General features: G+C 40.6%; 2 protein-coding genes across 5 annotated transcripts; both read left to right on the top strand.

Moving 5' to 3' along the window:
• The first annotated feature begins 8,297 nt into the window (after nt 1-8,297).
• LOC130183571 (ATPase inhibitor B, mitochondrial-like) lies at nt 8,298-9,861 on the top strand. Its single transcript, XM_056399133.1, has 3 exons — nt 8,298-8,487; nt 9,339-9,451; nt 9,558-9,861. Exons 1-3 carry the CDS (start codon nt 8,416-8,418, stop codon nt 9,697-9,699), a joined length of 327 nt encoding a protein of 108 aa, XP_056255108.1. The 5' UTR covers nt 8,298-8,415; the 3' UTR covers nt 9,700-9,861.
• Nucleotides 9,862-10,011: 150 nt separating this feature from the next.
• LOC130183566 (heterogeneous nuclear ribonucleoprotein R) lies at nt 10,012-18,135 on the top strand. 4 transcript variants are annotated; one of them, XM_056399123.1, is made up of 15 exons: nt 10,012-10,498; nt 11,202-11,362; nt 11,446-11,564; nt 11,672-11,779; nt 11,892-12,005; nt 12,196-12,372; nt 12,537-12,672; nt 12,819-13,024; nt 13,130-13,279; nt 13,381-13,502; nt 13,593-14,131; nt 16,146-16,206; nt 17,172-17,232; nt 17,527-17,673; nt 17,982-18,135. In XM_056399123.1, the coding sequence occupies exons 2-12, from the start codon at nt 11,206-11,208 to the stop codon at nt 16,178-16,180; spliced, it is 1,863 nt and encodes a 620-aa protein (XP_056255098.1). In that variant the 5' UTR covers nt 10,012-10,498; nt 11,202-11,205; the 3' UTR covers nt 16,181-16,206; nt 17,172-17,232; nt 17,527-17,673; nt 17,982-18,135. The 4 variants fall into 4 exon arrangements, with proteins under 4 accessions (XP_056255098.1, XP_056255094.1, XP_056255095.1 ...); XM_056399119.1 differs by lacking the exons at nt 16,146-16,206; nt 17,172-17,232; nt 17,527-17,673; nt 17,982-18,135 and having other exon boundaries at nt 13,593-14,999; XM_056399120.1 differs by lacking the exons at nt 16,146-16,206; nt 17,172-17,232; nt 17,527-17,673; nt 17,982-18,135 and having other exon boundaries at nt 10,012-10,431; nt 13,593-14,999.
• Nucleotides 18,136-18,909: the final 774 nt, after the last annotated feature.

Here is an 18,909-nt window from a genome sequence, read left to right on the forward strand (position 1 = left end):
AATCATTACAGAGAAAAAAAGATCTCTGAAGTTGAGTAATGAGAAAACAAACACAATTGACAAGGGCCAGAATATGACTCTGACCTCTTTAAAAATAGGAAATGTTCTCAACAGTTTAAATTTAGTTTTGCCCGCTTTGTCTGCAGTATTGCCGCTCGGCTTTCTCTCCTCTCCACAATCAGTTCTTGTTCTGTGTTTTAATTGAAGCAGTGTGCTGTGATTCTGCTGCAAGGCATAAGCAATAGGAGATTCACATCATCCATTTGTTGAGCTCGGCTCCTTTTGTGAGGTCAGCTGGGGAGCAGGCTGGTTTCTCTACTCTAGGTGCCATTTTTCACAGCATTCCATGTTTATTACCACTTCACATGATGTGCACCGTTTTCTCAGTGGTGTCAGAATCATTTTTGCTTTGCGGAACATTTTGTGCTAATTTATTTTCACACCAAAAGTCATCTGTTTAATGTCTGTACAGTCTGCTCATACTAGTTCAGAACGCTACTGTTGGTGCCAATTTCATGGCGTCCGAAGTGTGACTCCAAAAATATACCATATGCGTCACCGCAGCCCCTCATTATTTGTATTTCTTTCATGTCATGACCTGCAGGTTGCAATCAGTGAAAAAGACAGTGACTGATAAATTTCTGTTCACATTTAAAATGAACGTTGAATGACATACTTCTGTCTGCACCCATCATGTTTCATCATGAGACACAACCTCATCTATAGCACTAAAGCGCTGTAGCAGCTACTTCCAATGACACACACATACCGCGGACCTATGTACATTATGCAGCTGCAAAGAAGCCTAGACTATTGCAGATTGCTAATAACGATAAGGATAGAGCCTCTCTCTCTTCATCAGCTCTGAACAAATCAGTCCAATCAAAATTACAATAATTAGTATGTGCAGATGCAGTGTCTGTGTGTGAAAAACAGTCCCAATGCTAATAACATCCTAAGGCTGTCAATGACTCCCCTTCCTACCCTAATCCAATCTCCAACACACACACACACACACACACACACACGCACTCATTTCAACCCCCGAGTCCTCCCAACATGAAATCCAGTATCAATTAACACCTTGCTGGCAGTAACAGCAAGGTCCTGGCCATCTCTTAATTGAAGGCTGTTGCTATAGAAACAACAGATGCTAATCCCCAAGATGGGCAAAGAGAACATGGTCCTTAAACTCCCGAAGAGAAGTGAAAGATATGAAATAGATGTAATTTCTTTCTACAACCACTTCTTAATGATTTTCAGCAGTACATTGAATTATTATAATTATCAAATGTGAGGCAGCAGAAACGCTGAATTGTCTTAATGTCTTGCAAATAGTAGTTGTAATAATCTTGAGGAAATGAAACACAATGAAATCTTTTCTTTAATCCTGCATAAGAGTTTGGGATGTGATTCGACTTTTTTTTTTTTCATGTTTGAGATTCCATGTAAAATATATATACAGTGCATCTGGAAAGTATTCACACCCCTTCACTTTCCCCACATTTTATTATTGTCATGGTTTGTAATGGCAGACACTTTTTGTTAGTTTTGTTTTGGACTTTTGCACTTCCTGTTTTATTTTGTAATTGGTTTCCATGTGTGTCAGTGTTTTTGCTTCCTGTCTCTGTCCTGTGTCTGTGGTGATTGTCTGCCCCGCCCTAATGTGTTTCACCTGTGTTCAATCACCCTTGCCTCCCTTGTCTATATAGTCCTTGTGCTTCCCTTTGTCTGTGTCGGTTCGTCTGTTTAGTTCTGGGTTTGTTCACTTCCTGTTGTTCTCTGGGTATGTCCTCGATCTGTTCATGTCTGTTTAATCCTTGATCTGTTCATGTCTGTGGTTAATAAACCTGTCTGCACCGCTCCCCAAGTTGTGGCTGCATTTGGGTCCTACTTACCCCTCAAACCTTGACAATTATGTTACAGCCTTATTCCAAAATGGATTAAATTCCTTTTTTTCTCATCAAGGTACACACAATACCCCATAATGACAAATCGATAAAGGTTTTTTAGAAATTCTTGCAAATTTATTAAAAATAAAAAAACTGAAATATCGCACGTACATAAGTATTCACACCCTTTGCTATGACACTCAAAAGTGAGCTCAGGTACATCCTGTTTCCACTGATCATCCCTGAGATGTTTGGATGTCGATGATGTCTGAACTGTACCTATAGTAAATTCAATTGATTGGACATGATTTGGAAAGGCACACACATGTCTATATAAGGTCCCACTGTTGACAGTGCATGTCAGAGCAGAAACCAAACCATGAAGTCAAAGGAATTGTCTGTAGACCTCCGAGACAAGTTTTGTATCGAGGCACAGATCTGGGGAAGGGTACAAAAACATTTCTGCAGCATTGAAGGTCCCGAAGAGCACAGTGGTCTCCATCATTCGTAAATGAAAGAAGTTTGGAACCACCTGGACTCTTCCTAGAGCTGGCCACCGAGCCAAACTGAGCAATCAGAGGAGAAGGGACTTGGTCAGGGAGGCGACCAAGAACCTTTTTCGCATTATGGGGTATTGTGTGCAGATTGATGAGAAAAAAAGGAATTTAATCCATTTTGGAATAAGGCTGTAACATAACAAAATGTGGGGAAAGTGAAGGGGTGTGAATACTTTCAGATGCACTGTGCATACTGTACATAGATATTGTTCATATATGTTACAAATTTCACTCATACTGAAATTATTTCAATCAATTCAATCAATTATGTCTCCCCACTATGTTTCTATGTCTTTAACTATTTATTGTTAAGCACTTTGTGATTTTTATCTGTGAAAGGTGCTATATAAATAAACTTTACTTAATTTGAAAAACAAGCTTCTGCGATAAATATGTAACAAATCAATATGCTGGTATTTCAACTAAAGGGGTTAAAGTTGTGCAGGCAAAAACATCTGCAAGGATATTGTCTCTACCATAATCTTCACCAATTCCACTAAATCTGTTCTGCAACTGACAATGCTCTGACTTTTGTGAAGGGGACGCACCTGCCCTCTGATTGGACGCTGCTTTGTGACTGGACTGTGATTGTCCAATTAAATTAATGTGTAAAAACATGGTCAGAATTCTGATTGTAACTTCAGCGACACAGTTCAATGATTTAAATGAGAGGGGATAGGTGGGTCTGTTAAATGAATCTCTACAGCAGATCCTGAACATTATAGTTACTTTCCAGACAGTCGCCCTGAACTAATTAGACTATATTGACTTTATAAATTTAAGTAAAATTAACTCAGAAATCAAAAATTGCTGACTTAACATAAAAAAGTCAGGCTCACAAGGGATGAGTGTTTGTGTCAAGTGAACACAAAGTTTTTATGTCATTTTAACAGTCCTGAATATTTGTGTGAACTTGACAACAAAAGTTTGTGTCACAGATGCATTGGATTTTACAATGCAGCATGTCCTTCAGCTCAAATGATACTCTTGTCTTTCAGAGCGTAACAGATCCGAAAGCAAGACTCTGAGACGCTTAAACCGCTGGCTTATCTGTTTCTGAAAGCAGAATTTCTGTTGAATCTCAACTCATATTTTAAGCAATCGCAGTCTCAGTCACTCAGGTAGTCCGCACAGGGAGCAGCAATGCAGGACAGAGCAACAACGAGAAGGAAGTAGAAGTTAATACTGTATGGTCTAACTGACCTGAAACAAGCACTCATATCTATCCAAACACTATTTGTGTCTCTCTCTCTCTTTTTCAGACACACATCTTTTTTCCTGCACTTTCCCTCCTGATTGGGGTTGATAAAAGATCACTGTTCCATGAAAAACGCCCCCCCCCCATGTGGCTCTTTTACCTCTGAATGATAGAACGCAGATGTGGTGGATTACAGCTGTGCTTGTGCGTCATAGCTAAATGCCAGCAGTCTCTTGAGAGTGGTTTCACTAAAGTTATTACCACTTGTCTTACTTTCAGACAGTATTCTCACCCCAGGGGTTGACTGGACTAGCAGAGACTAATGACCAGCTCTGGTAGGGATGGAATGCATAAGGCTTTTAATATATAAGTGAAAAGGACAATTTTTACAATAGAATCTGTTGGAACCTGGAACGAGGCTCCATGTGGTCACAAGCGAGAGAGTCAATTGAAAGGGTGCATGAGCAGCTGCCGGTTGAATGAAATTACAGATGAAAAATGGACATTGATTTTTGAAGAGAAGATATAACTTTCAGCCGTGGTAGCTGCATGGTTCTAGAAATGGCACTGTGGGTCTGTCAGTTCACCAATTTGGTCTATCCATCAACAACCATTGGAGAGAATGCTATTCAATTTTGTCCACACTTTCATGCATCGCGACTCACTGTGTCAAAGTGCAGTCCAACAGAGAGTTTGCTTGGCTGTTAAATCACCTTCATATACATGTGTGTCTCGCCTATTCTGGACAACTCTGTGATTGTGCACAGCGGCCAACTATCAATGAAACAGAGTCAAAACCTTTTACATTATAATGCAGCTTTTAGTAAAAACTGCAACAGCACTGTGAGAGAGCAATATGAGTGTGAGATGCCAGGTTGTTTTGAAGGAACTTATGATTGTTTTTCACATTGTGATCAGTTTGCTAAATGAGTCAATTCCTCTTTTAATTAGTCCCAAGCTTCCTATGAATAATGTCTACCACGGCTCCTTGTCCGTATGTACTGAACACAATGAATCTGAACCCCTTTATCAATCCTGATGGTCACCATGGCAACAGTTGCAACATCCAGGCAGCTCATGAGGACTATTAGCAACAAGGAGTTTCAGCACCATTAGGCTCTGAGAATTATACAAGCTGAATGCACATAGGGGAAACCAAGATGTCTCAAACCCAATCAGGGTTTATACAGCATATAGTTTCCTGCATTGCAAATCTAATGCAATTGAATTTCCATTCACTGCATGTGTCATGAATGTGCTCCACGAGATAAAGGTTTCCAGGAAAGGAATGCATGTAATTACAGTACCTTGTGCTAAAGTGACTCCATGCCAAAACAATGCTATTACCTAAAAAATGCTTGTTGAAATCCTGAGCAAAAGGTTCAATTATATACTCGGAGGTATATCAACATGCTTTTTCCTGGAGGTATGCATGAATTTCAGATTTGAGCGCTATTTCATGCAATTATTAGAAGGAGGCAGATTATTATGCATGACATCCAAACGTAGATTTAGCAAGGACTGCAACAAAAAGGCTGTTAAACAGAACCATGCAAATGTAATACAAGTTCATATTAAATGTCATGGGGAGTAATAGCACAAAAATGCTGAAGGGACATTGTCACAAAATTGTAATGAACGTCCTTGCAAGCAGAGGTTATGAAAACGGATTGTTCATACAGGAACACTGTGCCACATCTTGTTGTCTGCATGACCTTACTTTGTCTTTGCTCAGGTTAGTGCTGTTGCCAGGATACTATTTCCTATGGCAACACCTGAGCCGGCGAGGTGAGCAGCTCTGAAAGGATTCAGGTAACTGGCTGCTCTCTATCCTGTACACCGGAAGTCCACACATGACCATAAAAAACCCACCATGCACAAACGCACATTACCACACACAAAAACACCCTTCAAAGTCTTGTCTGGCTCAGTGATTTTTTTCTCCCAAATACAACAAAATGACTTCCGGTTAGAGTCAGCCGTGATTTATCATATCTGTTGTGGTCATTTTACATTAACAGACATTCACAAGAAAGTGGGAGTTATATACAGGGTGATTCTATCTACAGTTTTTAGAAATCAGGATATTCCCCTCATGATTCTTTCACAGTAACTTTTTTGAAAGATTTAAGAGGTATTTCTTCTCACATTTGTCATAGTTGAGTTATGTGATGGAGGCAGCAGATTCAGCTAGCTCTGTGAATTATGGAGCCTTCTGTTCAATAATGATTACTGCACTGCAATATTCATTGTTCTATATGAAACTCAATTTCCATCACCATTTAAAATGAAGTGAGAGCAGCACTTGCTGTCGTCAATTACAAGGGAAGAAGGAATTGTTTTGTATGGGTGTTATATGAATGGTAGCATATTCTTATTCCATATTCATTGCAACACATAGCAGATGCTCTCCATGTGTATGAGACCATACTGCCACCATTTGTTGCAAGAGTGTTACTACCTCAGTTGTACAGTTTCCTCTTACTAATTAGGAAAATTACACTCGCACTTTGTTAGGAACAACTCGGGTTCCACTCCAAGAACAGAAATCTGAAGCTGTAGTCGGTGCAGGTTCGCCAAATCTGGGCAGTTGAAGACTGGAAAAATGTAGAATGCTCTGATGAATCTGGATTTCTGCTGAGCCACGCAGATGGTAGGGTCTGAGTTTCATGTCAACAGCATGAATCCATGCACCCATCCTGTGTCAACAGTCCATGCTGGTGATGGGGTAATGGTATGGTGAATGTTTTCTTGGCACACTTTAGGCCCCTTCATACCAATCAATCATGGTTTGAATGCAACAGTCTGTCTGAGTGTTGTTGCTGACCATGCACATCCCTTTATTACCACAATTTACCATCTTGTAATGGGGCTTCCAGCATGATAATGCACAATGTCACCATGTTTTAAGAGCAAAGGGAAGCCCTAACTAGTATTAGTATGCTGTTCCTAATGAAGTGCTCAGTGAGTCTATTAATTGATGTCCAAAATGTATCTCTCTGTGTTCAAATCTAAACTTGAAAAGTAAATAACCTCCTTTTCTTCTGAGACAAACTGCACAAGCATTTCCTCATTGACCCAGTTCCTACTGTGTTGCACAAGCTCTAAAGTTGTGTTGTGTCTTCATATTTTCCATCTCTGTGTTTCCCCTCTACATATATACAGACCAAGGATGTTACATTACAGAATACAATGAGCCAACAAGTCTGCATTCTTTTCTTTTCACAGGAACTTCCGGCCCATCATGGTCATTGCTGAATTTAAACAGCTTGACAGGACGCAGCACATCATCACAGCAGTACCTGACCTATACTCATTGACCATCAACTCTGCTGGATGAAAAGGGGAATGTCAGCGATGGTGATCTCATACGACACTGTGCAGGGATGAGCATTGTCTAGCAGGAGGGGCTCTTCACCAGTGGGACTCCATTATGACTCATCTGTTCTAGACACCCACCACCTTTCTTTACAGTGCAAAGCTTCCCTTTGTGCTGCTGAATGTGTCTCATCCAGCACTTGAGAGGTGAGCACTGGGTCTCATCCTTTTGAGTAATAGGTCCATAACATATTGATGTCAGACTAGCATACAGTCTGTAGACAGCATGAGCATAAAATTAATTAGACAAACCATGCAGATTTGTAGGAGCAATCAATACATAAAAATGACTGAATGGAAAGGAGGAGGAAGGACAGGAATCTGTCTGTATTTTGAATTCCTGCAAAACTCATGTATCACTGCATCATACAGGTTCACAAGTCTGTGAAGGATTATGGGAGTTTGCATGTTTTCCCAATGTTTGCATGGTGCACCACTTATCTGACTTAGACTTGAGACCTGGCCAGAGTGAATTCCTTGTGTATCTGTGCATGCTGCAGGGTTCAGGCCTCCAGTGATCTTAGACAGGAACCATTGGTTGAACAAGTGGATGAATTCATGAAATTCCATTCCCAAACAATTGCTGAGCTTTATGGAGTGTAAACTGAATGCAACTTTGCTTCCACGCAACTTGGTTCTGTTGGAATATAGAACCATCAAATTCACAAACTGTCTCCACAACATTGTATGGAGTACTCATTCTCTGTTTGGTAACATACAGGAGCAACAAGAAAAGTTTAATGACTGACTATAGCATGAAAATTGAGTAATGCTTTATTTTATGGGTCTGTGATTTCCTCACAATTTCCTAGAAGTTTCCTGGAATTAACTATGTTGTTTTGTGCTAATTATTTAGGAAATTGAGACAATGCACAATTAGCACACTTCAAACGAATTAATTATAATTTATTTCTTGCATAACCGACAGGGTCTTTTAGTCAGAGCACAGCACGTCAGCTAAACACATTTTTAAAAAAAAAATGAAATATCTCATCAGGCAAACGACAGATTCTATTTCCACTATAATTGGTATGAACTGACATATTTCTGTCAAGGAAACGTGGCTAATTTACACTACTGAAGATAAACTTGCGCACGAGATTCATACATCACGTTCACGTGTTGACAAACGCTGCTTCATGAGCACAGCTGCAAATCACAAGTGCTCATCTTTCGGCGTTTAAACCCCTGAGAGAAGAGTCCACTGCGCACAAGCAGTGCAACTCTACCCCCCCTTCACCACGTGGTGGCAGCAACAAGCCTACGTGTACTGGAGGTACTTTTCTCCACGCCCATGTGAGACGTTTAAATTTCCGCATTTTGAGCTCAGACCAGAGGAACTAAACTAAAGTTTACCTGTGCTGTTGCATATAGTAATTTACGAGTGACAATGTCGAGGTTTCTCCTGAGATTAAACCTACGGAGATGTGTCGCCTCTCAGATTAGAATGGCATCTGATCAGGTAAACGGTGGTGGGCTGGTGACAAGACGTTTTGACTGCTAGCATTAGCTCGCCAAAATCAGCAGCTTGATACTTGTTATCGGACGAAAGGCTAGGCTAGGCAAGGCTAACTAGCTACAGGGGCCACTGCTCGGCTTTATTGATGGTGGCTATTAAATAAAGATATATGCATCTTAAGGTTGCAGTATATTGCTTATGTCTCCACTGTAATGTTAAATGTGCAGCAGTCATCCAGTCTGAACCAGAACAAGCTGCTAAATGAATGGATAGGTGCTCTCCTGGGGTTATGTAATGACGCAGATAATCAAATAAATGTACTTTTCCCCCTGAATACTTTATTGAATAATGCAGACAGAAGTATGCATAGACGATAACTCATATAATGTGTAGGACAATATGTTCAGTAACACCTATTCGTTTGTCTTGGAGAAGAGATCGATTCAAGATTACATAATCGTTTTTCATATCAATTGATAAGTTTAGGCTCATATTAGAAGACATGGTATTTAACAAACAAAGAGGTTCAAGACAATCAACAGCTGTTCTATTGTCAGTCTGAGCAGATAGAAACAATACCATGTATTCAGACAAATGGTTTACAAAAGCAACTAACAAAGACATGTCTGTACAAACTGTTGGATTACAAGCAGTTAAAAAGCAAGTACAATATTGATTTTATTTCAGATTTACAAATTGAGATTAAAGAAGAAACATATTTACTTGTTACTTGATTACAACTTGCACAATGGTAAGTCGAGATCTTTTACTTTATTGACTTAGAAGAATGCGATAGGGTATTTTCAAATATGTACAACAAATGAAATATAATGTATTTCTTCTGCTTATTCCAGCTTGGTGAATTGGGCAAGGGAGCAGGCAAAGGTGGTGGTGGAGGAGGCTCTGTGAGGGAGGCAGGCGGTGCTTTTGGAAAGAAACAAGTAGCAGAGGAGGAGTGGTACTTCAGGTGAGAATGTTGTCATTGTATTAGTAGTAATACTATTGAAGGCTCATGCTTGAATCACTGGTTGGCCAAAAGGTTTTAACCCAGTTTCTCTTCACTTTGGGTCCAGGCAAAAGGAGAAGGAGCAGATGGAGGCGCTTAGGAAGCATCATGCAGAGGAGATTGAGCACCACAAGAAGGAGATTGAGCGCCTACAGAAGGAGATTGACCGCCACAAGGGCAAAATCAGAAAGCTTAAACATGATGACTGAAGCAGGGAAGACTGTCATCATTCCTCCTCCTGAAAGTCCATCCATCTTATTACTAATCAGATATTGATTGATTTACTGCTGGTCAAGGCAGGTCCTGTATCAGACATCACATTGACATCATGAATACTAAAAAAACAATAAAGTACTTAATTTTTCACATTCCATGAAAGCTTTTGAACATGTGTGACTCAATTTATACCCCTCTTGTTTTCTGTCAAAGAGTCAATTGTGCTTTTAATAACTCTGTATGTTAGGGAAATTAGGCTGATCCTGTGTGTAGTATGTGTAGAAAGGTGGATTTCATTGGGCTTAAATTGTGCCAGTCAACGTTCAACCTCCGCGGTTGGATAGTTGATGGTGAAGCGCTCGTTTTGATTCACCGCGCTGCCCGTTGTCTGTCCGCGGTCCGCTCACATTGAATAGCAAACCACATAGCTGGGATTTAACAGTCTCCTCTAGCTTTGCTGGTATTGAATTTAAGCTTCTTTTGTGTCTTATGGAAACTAGGGGTGTATCTGAAACCTTTTTTAAGCATTTGCTGGGCCATACGAGGAGGCTTGTTATGGCGTTTCAAAACAAGCGCACCCGCCCTATTGCGCGTTTTTTTGTCCACATCTCGCGATGATTGCTGAGCGGTGGCGTTGTTCGGGCGAGCCGACGACGAGACCGTAGCTGTCTGGAAATCTGTCTTGTGGGTTAGACTGAAACGTATTCTTCATATTAGACATTTTTGTACGTCCGACAAGTTAATCGTTTCACATTTTAACACACACCACAGTTAGTTTACCGAATTAGACTGGTAAGTTGCGCTAACTATCTGTTTGCAGCTTGTACGGAGCGTGTGTGTTTGATTTGTGAAAGGTGTCTCTCTGCATGGCGAGGCCTTCGTATAAGCTCGTTAGCTAGTTAGCAAGCTAACCGATATCACCGAGCTCAACAACAGGAGCGATTTTAGGAGATTGTTTCGCCCAGAATATTGTTAAAAACATCTAACTGACAGGAAATCGCCCGGAAAAAACTAGTGCATGTAAATGCAAAAATGAAATGTATCCACCTCGCCAGCTAGCAAGCTGCATGTGAAGGGGGCGGGACGGCGGCTGTCTTGTGGTTTCTTTAAGTGACCGGGTTGTGTTACTGTTCAATACCTGAATGTTTTCACGTAAACTTGAGTTACCAAGCTGCTTTTGTAACAAGTGCAATTTTACTATATCGGTCTTATCGTCTTCATCATTTCGTCGTATTATTTGAAACGACAATAATGGTTTTAAAGTCGCATAGACCATCAAGTAGTCAGGCAAGTTACTGTCAAGTCAGGTTACAATGTCCATTCAATAGAAAACATATTAGTCAGGTCAATAACAGGTTTATGAAGATTGGCTTTATTAAAACGTGAATTCAGTTTGGGATGAAGAAATTGTAATATTTGTACCTGATCAATAAAAATTATGTCTAAAGATGAACCTTTACTGAATAAGTTGTTTTTCTCGGTTGCTATATTACAGGAGAATGGCTGCCGCTGAGGTGAACGGTAGTTCTGCCCCAGCAAAGGAGGAAGAAGAGCCAATGGATGTGTCAACAACACACACAGAGAACTACCAGACACTCATTGATGCTGGGCTGCCCCAGAAAGTGGCTGAAAGTCTAGACAACATCTTCCAGACAGGTGGGTGACAGTTGTTCTGACTCCAGCAGTTAAAAGTGGCGACTCTGGCCGGGGCTGAACGTGACCATACCTTGTAACTTTAGGTTTGGTGGCGTATGTTGACCTGGACGAAAGGGCGATTGATGCATTGAGGGAGTTCAATGAGGAGGGAGCACTTACTGTGCTGCAGCAATTCAGAGAGAGCGATCTGTCCCACGTACAGGTAACCACATGGATGGATTACATTCTTTTTGTCTTACAGTTAAAGTTGTATGCTGATTGTTCATTGTTGCATGTAATACATCATTTGTTTGTTTGTTTTTTACGTAGAATAAAAGCGCTTTCCTTTGTGGAGTTATGAAGACCTACAGACAGAGAGAAAAACAAGGAAGTAAGGTACAAGAGTCCACCAAGGGGCCAGATGAGGCGAAAATAAAGGTAAACAAACCTTGTCATGTAGCTTTGTTGTAAAGAAGATTAGAATAAATGTCATAAACATGTCTCTATAATAGTGGAGCTTAGTTCATGTTATGTTTTGTTGTGTTTCCAGGCTTTGTTGGAGCGGACAGGATATACCCTGGATGTCACAACAGGGCAGAGAAAATATGGAGGTCCCCCACCTGAGGATGTTTTCAAAGGAACACAACCAGGGATTGGAACTGAGGTAGATAAAGTGATAGATAACAAGATATATACTGAAACCTGTCTGTCAGTGTTTTCAAGGCTCTAATATTTTAAATTGGGTGAAAGGTATAATGTCTTTGCTGCATTCATAAAGAATCCTAAATATCATGCTGTAATTTGTGCTTTACCAATTCTTACATTTGTCCCCCTGATTCTCTCTTCTTCATCAGGTGTTTGTTGGAAAAATCCCCAGAGATTTATATGAAGATGAGCTGGTCCCACTGTTTGAGTCTGCTGGTCCAATCTGGGACCTCAGGTTAATGATGGACCCTCTGTCTGGGCAGAACAGAGGCTATGCCTTCATCACATACTGCAATAAGGACGATGCACAAAAGGCTGTGAAGCTTGTAAGTGGTATGGCAGGGTATTGGAAAAACAGTATCAATCTACAATATAACTGGACATTTTACAGGATTACTTGCAACATTTTTGAAGATAGTTCCTTTCTATAAGTTACTATTAATTTACAATGTATTTTACACAGTTGTTGACCTCTCCATTTTTTTTTCAGTGTGATAACCATGAAATTCGCCCTGGAAAGTACTTGGGAGTGTGTATATCTGTTGCAAACAATCGTCTGTTTGTTGGATCAATTCCAAAGAACAAGACAAGGGAAAGTATATTGGAAGACTTTGGAAAAGTTACAGGTCAGTTTCAAATGCACAGGAGGAGCTTGGTTTCAAACTGATCAAAAATAAATCGTCTACCATGAAGCATAATTTGCATGAAAACTGGTGGAACTGGGGCTTTTGCTTTTATATGGCACTAGAGATGTCATTGTTTTATCTTACAGAGGGTCTTCAAGAGGTGATATTATACCACCAACCAGATGACAAGAAGAAGAACCGTGGCTTCTGTTTCCTGGAGTATGAGGACCACAAGTCCGCAGCACAGGCTCGCCGCCGCCTAATGAGCGGGAAGGTCAAGGTCTGGGGGAACCCAGTCACTGTGGAGTGGGCTGACCCTGTTGCTGAGCCAGACCCAGAGGTCATGGCCAAGGTTGGCAAGTCTTGCATCTTATTGTTTTGCACCTCAGAAGATCACAACCACACTCTCTATATTGTAACCCGTTTTTTTTTTTTTTTTTTTGTTTTATCTACATAGGTGAAGGTCCTCTTTGTCAGGAAGCTGGCCACAGCGGTGACTGAAGAGCTTCTTGAAAAGACCTTCTCTCAGTTTGGAAAGCTGGAGCGAGTAAAGAAACTTAAAGACTATGCTTTTGTCCATTTTGAAGAAAGGGATGCTGCTGTAAAGGTGGGTTTTTTAGTATTTTAGTAGTAGTATTTTTAGTATTAAGTATTAGTCTGTCTGATGTTTATGTGCATCATTATAATTGATTGTTATGTGTTGTTAAGGCAATGGATGAGATGAATGGGAAGGAACTGGGGGGAGAGGAAATTGAGATCGTTCTGGCAAAGCCCCCAGACAAGAAGAGAAAAGAGCGCCAAGCAGCTCGGCAGACCACCAGGAATGCAGGGTGAGTCAGACTGATAAAGACACGTGACTAGGCAACTGCCTGAGTCATTCTCAAATAAGGAATCATTAAATTCTATCCTCCCCTCTGCAGGTATGATGACTACTATTACTACCCACCACCACGCATGCCACCACCAGGCCGAGGTAGGGGCCGTGGTGGCCGAGGGGGCTATGCCTACCCACCAGATTACTATGGATATGAAGACTACTATGATGACTACTATGGCTACGACTATCATGACTACCGTGGTGGCTATGAAGACCCTTACTACGGCTACGAAGATGTGTACAGCATGAGGGGCCGTGGTACTCGTCCCAGTAGGGGAGGGCCTCCTCCACCTAGGGCTCGCGGAGCACCACCGGCACGAGGCCGGGGCGGCTACGCCCAAAGAGGCCCACCCCTTGGTGGTCCGAGGGGTGGCCGAGGAGGGCGGGGAGCCCCTTTCCAGCCGCAGAGGGGCCGTGGTCCTCGTGGGGCCAGGGGCAATCGTGGAGGAAATGTCGGCGGAAAGAGGAAGGCAGACGTGTTTAACCAGCCTGACTCCAAGCGCCGCCAGACCAACAACCAACAGAACTGGGGGTCCCAACCCATCGCCCAGCAGCCCCTGCAGCAAGGGGCCGACTATTCCGGTAACTATGGTTACAGTAATGACACCATGGAGTTTTCACAGGATTCTTATGGGCAGCAGTGGAAGTAGATGCACCAAAAGGTATTTGGCAAAGTGACAACAAAAAAAGAGAAAAACAATAAAAAAGAAAAAAACAGGAGATTGGCCACAATTTTTGATTGACTTTTTATTCTTCATCCCTCATGAAAAAAAAGTCTGTATATATCTCAGAAAAAAATGGACAGACCCCAGAATTGGCTCGAGATGATTGGCTGGAAAGCCTTTTGGCTGAAGAAATGAACGTAACCGTTGTGGTGAATCAATTCTTACTCCTACGGTTACATTGGGACATTTGTCTTTAAAAAAAAAAATACACAAAACACTTTTATTGTTACTTTTTGTTCCTGATTCTTTTAAAGCCAACAATGAACATTTACAAAAAAAAAGTGGACATTCATTCTCAAAAGTCTGAGAGGACATTAAATAATGATATTGCCTTGCAGGAAGTTTTTGTCCATGCCCCTTTCCTCCCTTCTCGTTCTTGTACTCCCTTTATTTGTGGTTTCTCATAGTTGCATAGGGACTTGCTTGTAAATAAATGCATATGGTTAGAGCTTCAAACTTCATTTTTTGCAATGGTGGAGAAAAGAATCCACAGGAAGAAAGAAATCAAAGTTTTGTAATGTTCAAAGTGTATGCCTAGCATTTCTAGAGGTAGATAAATTGTGTTTTTTTTAAACTGATACCATAACTTCCTATGTTTTCTTTGAACTTGCCCAATAGAATTTGGTTTGGCTTACCTTAAGAGCCATAGCAGTTTGTTCTCTGATGTTCTTTGTATTTATAACTTTTACGTTTGTTCCGTTTCAATAAAACTCAGCTGAGCATCAGTCAATTGTCAGATACTCAAATTCAGTGTTGTCATTCAGTATTTGATTTGATTTCTACCTCAATTCTCACATTTGGATGAAGATCTTCTTTTCCAAGTCAAATTTTTTTTGCCTCAAAGGATAATCTCAAAAGGCTGAAATTGTGCAATCAGACAATGGGACAGGAGAACTTGAAAGGTGTTTGGAAGATGCAATGATTAAACAGGATTTTAACCCTTTATTTTTCAGTGCATGTCACATCAGACTATAGTCATTTCCTGCGCTCAGAATTTATACAGTGAATATTACAGCAATACCAACAACCATTAAAGGACTGAACAGTAAATTCGACTGTTTGCCATTGACCAAGATTGTGCCTTTCTTTCAAACAGTGTGGACAGGTAAACAGTGTATGCTTTAGTAAATGTTAGTTCACTAAATGTTGCTCTCTGCCCTTAATGAAGACAAGGGAAATGTCCAGTGATTTACATAGGTAATTTATCCCTGCTTATCAAACTAAATTATTAGTATAAAAAAGTGTCGATGTGATATGGCCAAGGAGATTAAAGTATAGAAATGTGAACAGATTTGATGATGCTAATTTCTATAGGATATATAGTAAGGCAGCCAAAGTAATGTAAAGGATATAAACACGCTTAATTTTCACATGTAAGCTCATTGTGATTTTTAGCTGTAACGGCACACATTTTTAACGTAAGTGGTGTTTATTTAGGTAACTTTGACATCTACTGAAGCATATACTGTGAACACCTGTTCACATAAATTTGAAAGATTGAGGACAATCTTGGATATTGGTGAGATGTTACTCATACTGGTATGGTCCTGATACTGATACCCCTACAACAGTTAGACCAACGGATTTGAATGGATTTGTATTTGTATGCTGAGTTGTCTCCAATTCTTTCTTTTTTTTTTTCTTTTTTATTTCCAAAATCAGCACATCTCATCTTTTCTCTCCTTTTGAAGACACCAAGGATCTGACCATCCAAAGGGTTAAAATTCTAAAAACGTTCCTTGTGCCATAGCAAGTGATCACCTGTCAGAATCTGTTTGCCATAGAAAAGTGTTTTTAGCATCTGCCTTTTGGTACCATGGTATCATTGTATTTTGTTTCATGTGTCTGTCCTCTTATTCCAACCTGCCTAGGTGGAGAAGCATTGAGAGCGGCACCAGTAGAATGAGGAACTCACCTGAACGGTACTCAAGGGTGAGCTAGCCTTGCACAGAGTACTGTCTCCTCTCCTGTAGCTAATTGTAATCACTGGAGAAACACTAGCCATAATTATACTTTGCTCTTTTTATTGTTTCCTTACTAATATACTGTGCTACGAATCAAGCTTTTAAATTTAGTAGGAGTGAAATTTTTTTTCCAGGATATGAAGAATACAAGTCACTATAGTTGACTGAAGAATCATTGAAAATATTAAAATTAATTGCATTACCAGCATGTTTCTGGGGTTTAGCAAACACATGAAGACTGCACATTTCCCTCACATAGTGGATAGTTTCCGCCTTTAAGCCAAATGAAAAGTTATGCACAATTTTAAAAGCCAAATGGCTGCTGATATAGACTGGATTTATGAGCCAGAGGGCAAGCAGTCAAGGATTTGGTAAGCAATATAAACCTCAAAACCCTGCAAGCACCTGTTGTCCGTCTTGGCTTACTGCACCAAAATCACCTCAGCTGTCTGCACACACATTCTGTGAATGGGGGGTGGTGGGGCGGTGGACATTTCCTTTCCTAAGCCGCTAGAGGTAGCAGTTCAACACCAGCACTGCTCCTTTGTTCCTATATCCGATGCTGCATTTATTGGCCATTTTCAAAGCTGTAATGGTGTTAATTAATGGGTAGAAATTAACTAGGGGGGCTACTTTTAAAATGTATTCTTGTGGCAGTGGGGGTACTGAGTTAAATATTGGTAAAATTGGCTGATTTTGGAACAATGGATGTCTCAAATGTGATGTCTTTACCCTTTAACACCACAAGATGGCAGTAGGAGGGCCACATTATTAATATTGCACAGGTAAGACTGGGATATAGGGACCACAGTAGCTAATTGTATCATTTCACACACGTTTTGGTTTGCATTGAAGTGCCATCAATTGCTGGAGTGTCTTTAAACAGCTTCTCATATCAGAACTGTGTCTTTATATGTTGCCTCTTGTCACCAGGCAGTAAAGGAGCTGCCTCCATCCATGTGAATGAGTTCACACAAATGGAAGGGACTGATTGGTAAGATTGTTCATTATCTGAAATAATGCTCAGAAAGTATCAACATGTCTCTATTTTTGAGTTTTGTAATGTTTTAAAACATAATGTTTGATGTCCTAGTTGTCTTTTTATGACCTGTTTACTTCCCAGAGTAAGTTCAAGCATCAAGTCACAAAAGTGACATATACATTTTTTTCAGTTAGAAATACCGCATCACATTATATACAGTCTACAGTGGGTTTAATGGTCATGCTGATGGTTAGAAACTGATTGACTAAGATTTATCATGTCCTTGTCCATGTGGCCCTTCTCTAGCTCAGTCAGGAGATGATTCTCCACAACGTGCAAGCAAGACCAACCACAGGGATTCACTTCCCTCAGAATGATCTACTTTCACTTGAGGTCCAGCACCCACACGAACATGAGCCGGCTTCCCTGTTTACAGCTCAGCAGGCGGCAGAGGTGAGAAATAATTGTGGATTAGTGCAGCTACTCTGGTATCAGGGAACACTTTGGCTTGTAGTAATTGTATCACCTGAATCAACCTCTTGGTTTGAGAAATGTAAATGTTACAATAATATTTTTATTGATCAATGTTTCCATCTTTAGTCTGTTTATTACATGAAGATGGGAACAAAAGTTGTAACAACCAAAACTGATATTCATGCCATGGTGTGTAAAGATTGGGCCTTTACAGCAGTAATTATGCAGTACATCAGTCTGGAGAAAAGCTTATATTCTAATGTTAAATGTTTTTTCACTTGCTGCAGAAGCGTAGGAGGATACAGCCGATAGATGTCCTGATCCAGAGCTCCATCCAGCAGACTGCTGCTTCCTTATCCAGCTAAAAGAATTACTACTGTAAAGAGAAATCATCTGTTTCTCTTGATTATTCAATACATTTTACTTCCCAAGTAAATATTTGTGTTCGTGTATGCATGTTTAGTGATATTTCATTTGCAGCATTTTAACATCCAACACGTTTACTTGTTCAGGTTCTGTTGTGAAGTCAGTCTGAATTTTGTGCGTTACTTTTGGAGCTTATAATGAAGTTCAGAATAGTAAATGATAAACAGCTTTCTCGTTGTGCATCTTCCAACAGCTTGGAAATGTGGGCGGGTATGTAAACAGAATTAGCGCCGACTCTGCCTCGCCCCCAGGTACACGGGGTGTAGACGGCTGGTCGTGATTGGAGATGCAGGAGTTGCACGCTTTTAACCTCGGGTTACGCTTTGACCTGGCTTTTAGAGGCCACCTCTGCTTCGGCACTTCAGAAGGCTAAAATTAATTTATAAGCTGCTAAGCACCCTGTAATACAATGTAAGATGTCGTTAGGCACTACTCCTGGCGCCACAGGGTTGTAGTTGTATGCCCTCGGTTGGTTTCCTCAGCGTGGTCTCTGAACGTTAAATGTGGCTCATTGGACAGAAAAAACGTGAACACGTCTAGTGGTCTGTCCTCCTAAGAACTGCAATCCGTATGCTCTGAAATACCGACACTGGTTGCAAGTGTAACCGAGTTAAAAGCACAATATTCTGCGGTTTTCTCTTCTCCATCAACATTTAAACACAACCCGAATCGAAGCGGAAGTGAATTCGTTCACTTCCTGTCTTTTCAAAATAAAGCGGAAAGCGGTATTTTTTATTTGGAAAAAACTAAATTAAAACTACGTCTCTTTTACAAATGATGTTTCACGCC

This window comes from Seriola aureovittata, chromosome 16, assembly GCF_021018895.1.
Source record: "Seriola aureovittata isolate HTS-2021-v1 ecotype China chromosome 16, ASM2101889v1, whole genome shotgun sequence".
NCBI lineage: Eukaryota > Metazoa > Chordata > Actinopteri > Carangiformes > Carangidae > Seriola > Seriola aureovittata.

What these genes read in the sequence shown, in the direction of transcription:
- LOC130183566 (XM_056399119.1), top strand. Translation starts at nt 11,206, where the DNA reads ATGGCTGCCGCTGAGGTGAACGGTAGTTCTGCCCCAGCAAAGGAGGAA. An exon ending in AACCAGGGATTGGAACTGAG is followed by an intron (nt 12,006 to 12,195) that starts GTAGATAAAGTG and finishes CTTCTTCATCAG; the next exon opens with GTGTTTGTTGGAAAAATCCC. An exon ending in AAAGGGATGCTGCTGTAAAG is followed by an intron (nt 13,280 to 13,380) that starts GTGGGTTTTTTA and finishes TGTGTTGTTAAG; the next exon opens with GCAATGGATGAGATGAATGG.
- LOC130183571 (XM_056399133.1), top strand. Translation starts at nt 8,416, where the DNA reads ATGTCGAGGTTTCTCCTGAGATTAAACCTACGGAGATGTGTCGCCTCT. An exon ending in TTAGAATGGCATCTGATCAG is followed by an intron (nt 8,488 to 9,338) that starts GTAAACGGTGGT and finishes TGCTTATTCCAG; the next exon opens with CTTGGTGAATTGGGCAAGGG. An exon ending in GAGGAGGAGTGGTACTTCAG is followed by an intron (nt 9,452 to 9,557) that starts GTGAGAATGTTG and finishes CTTTGGGTCCAG; the next exon opens with GCAAAAGGAGAAGGAGCAGA.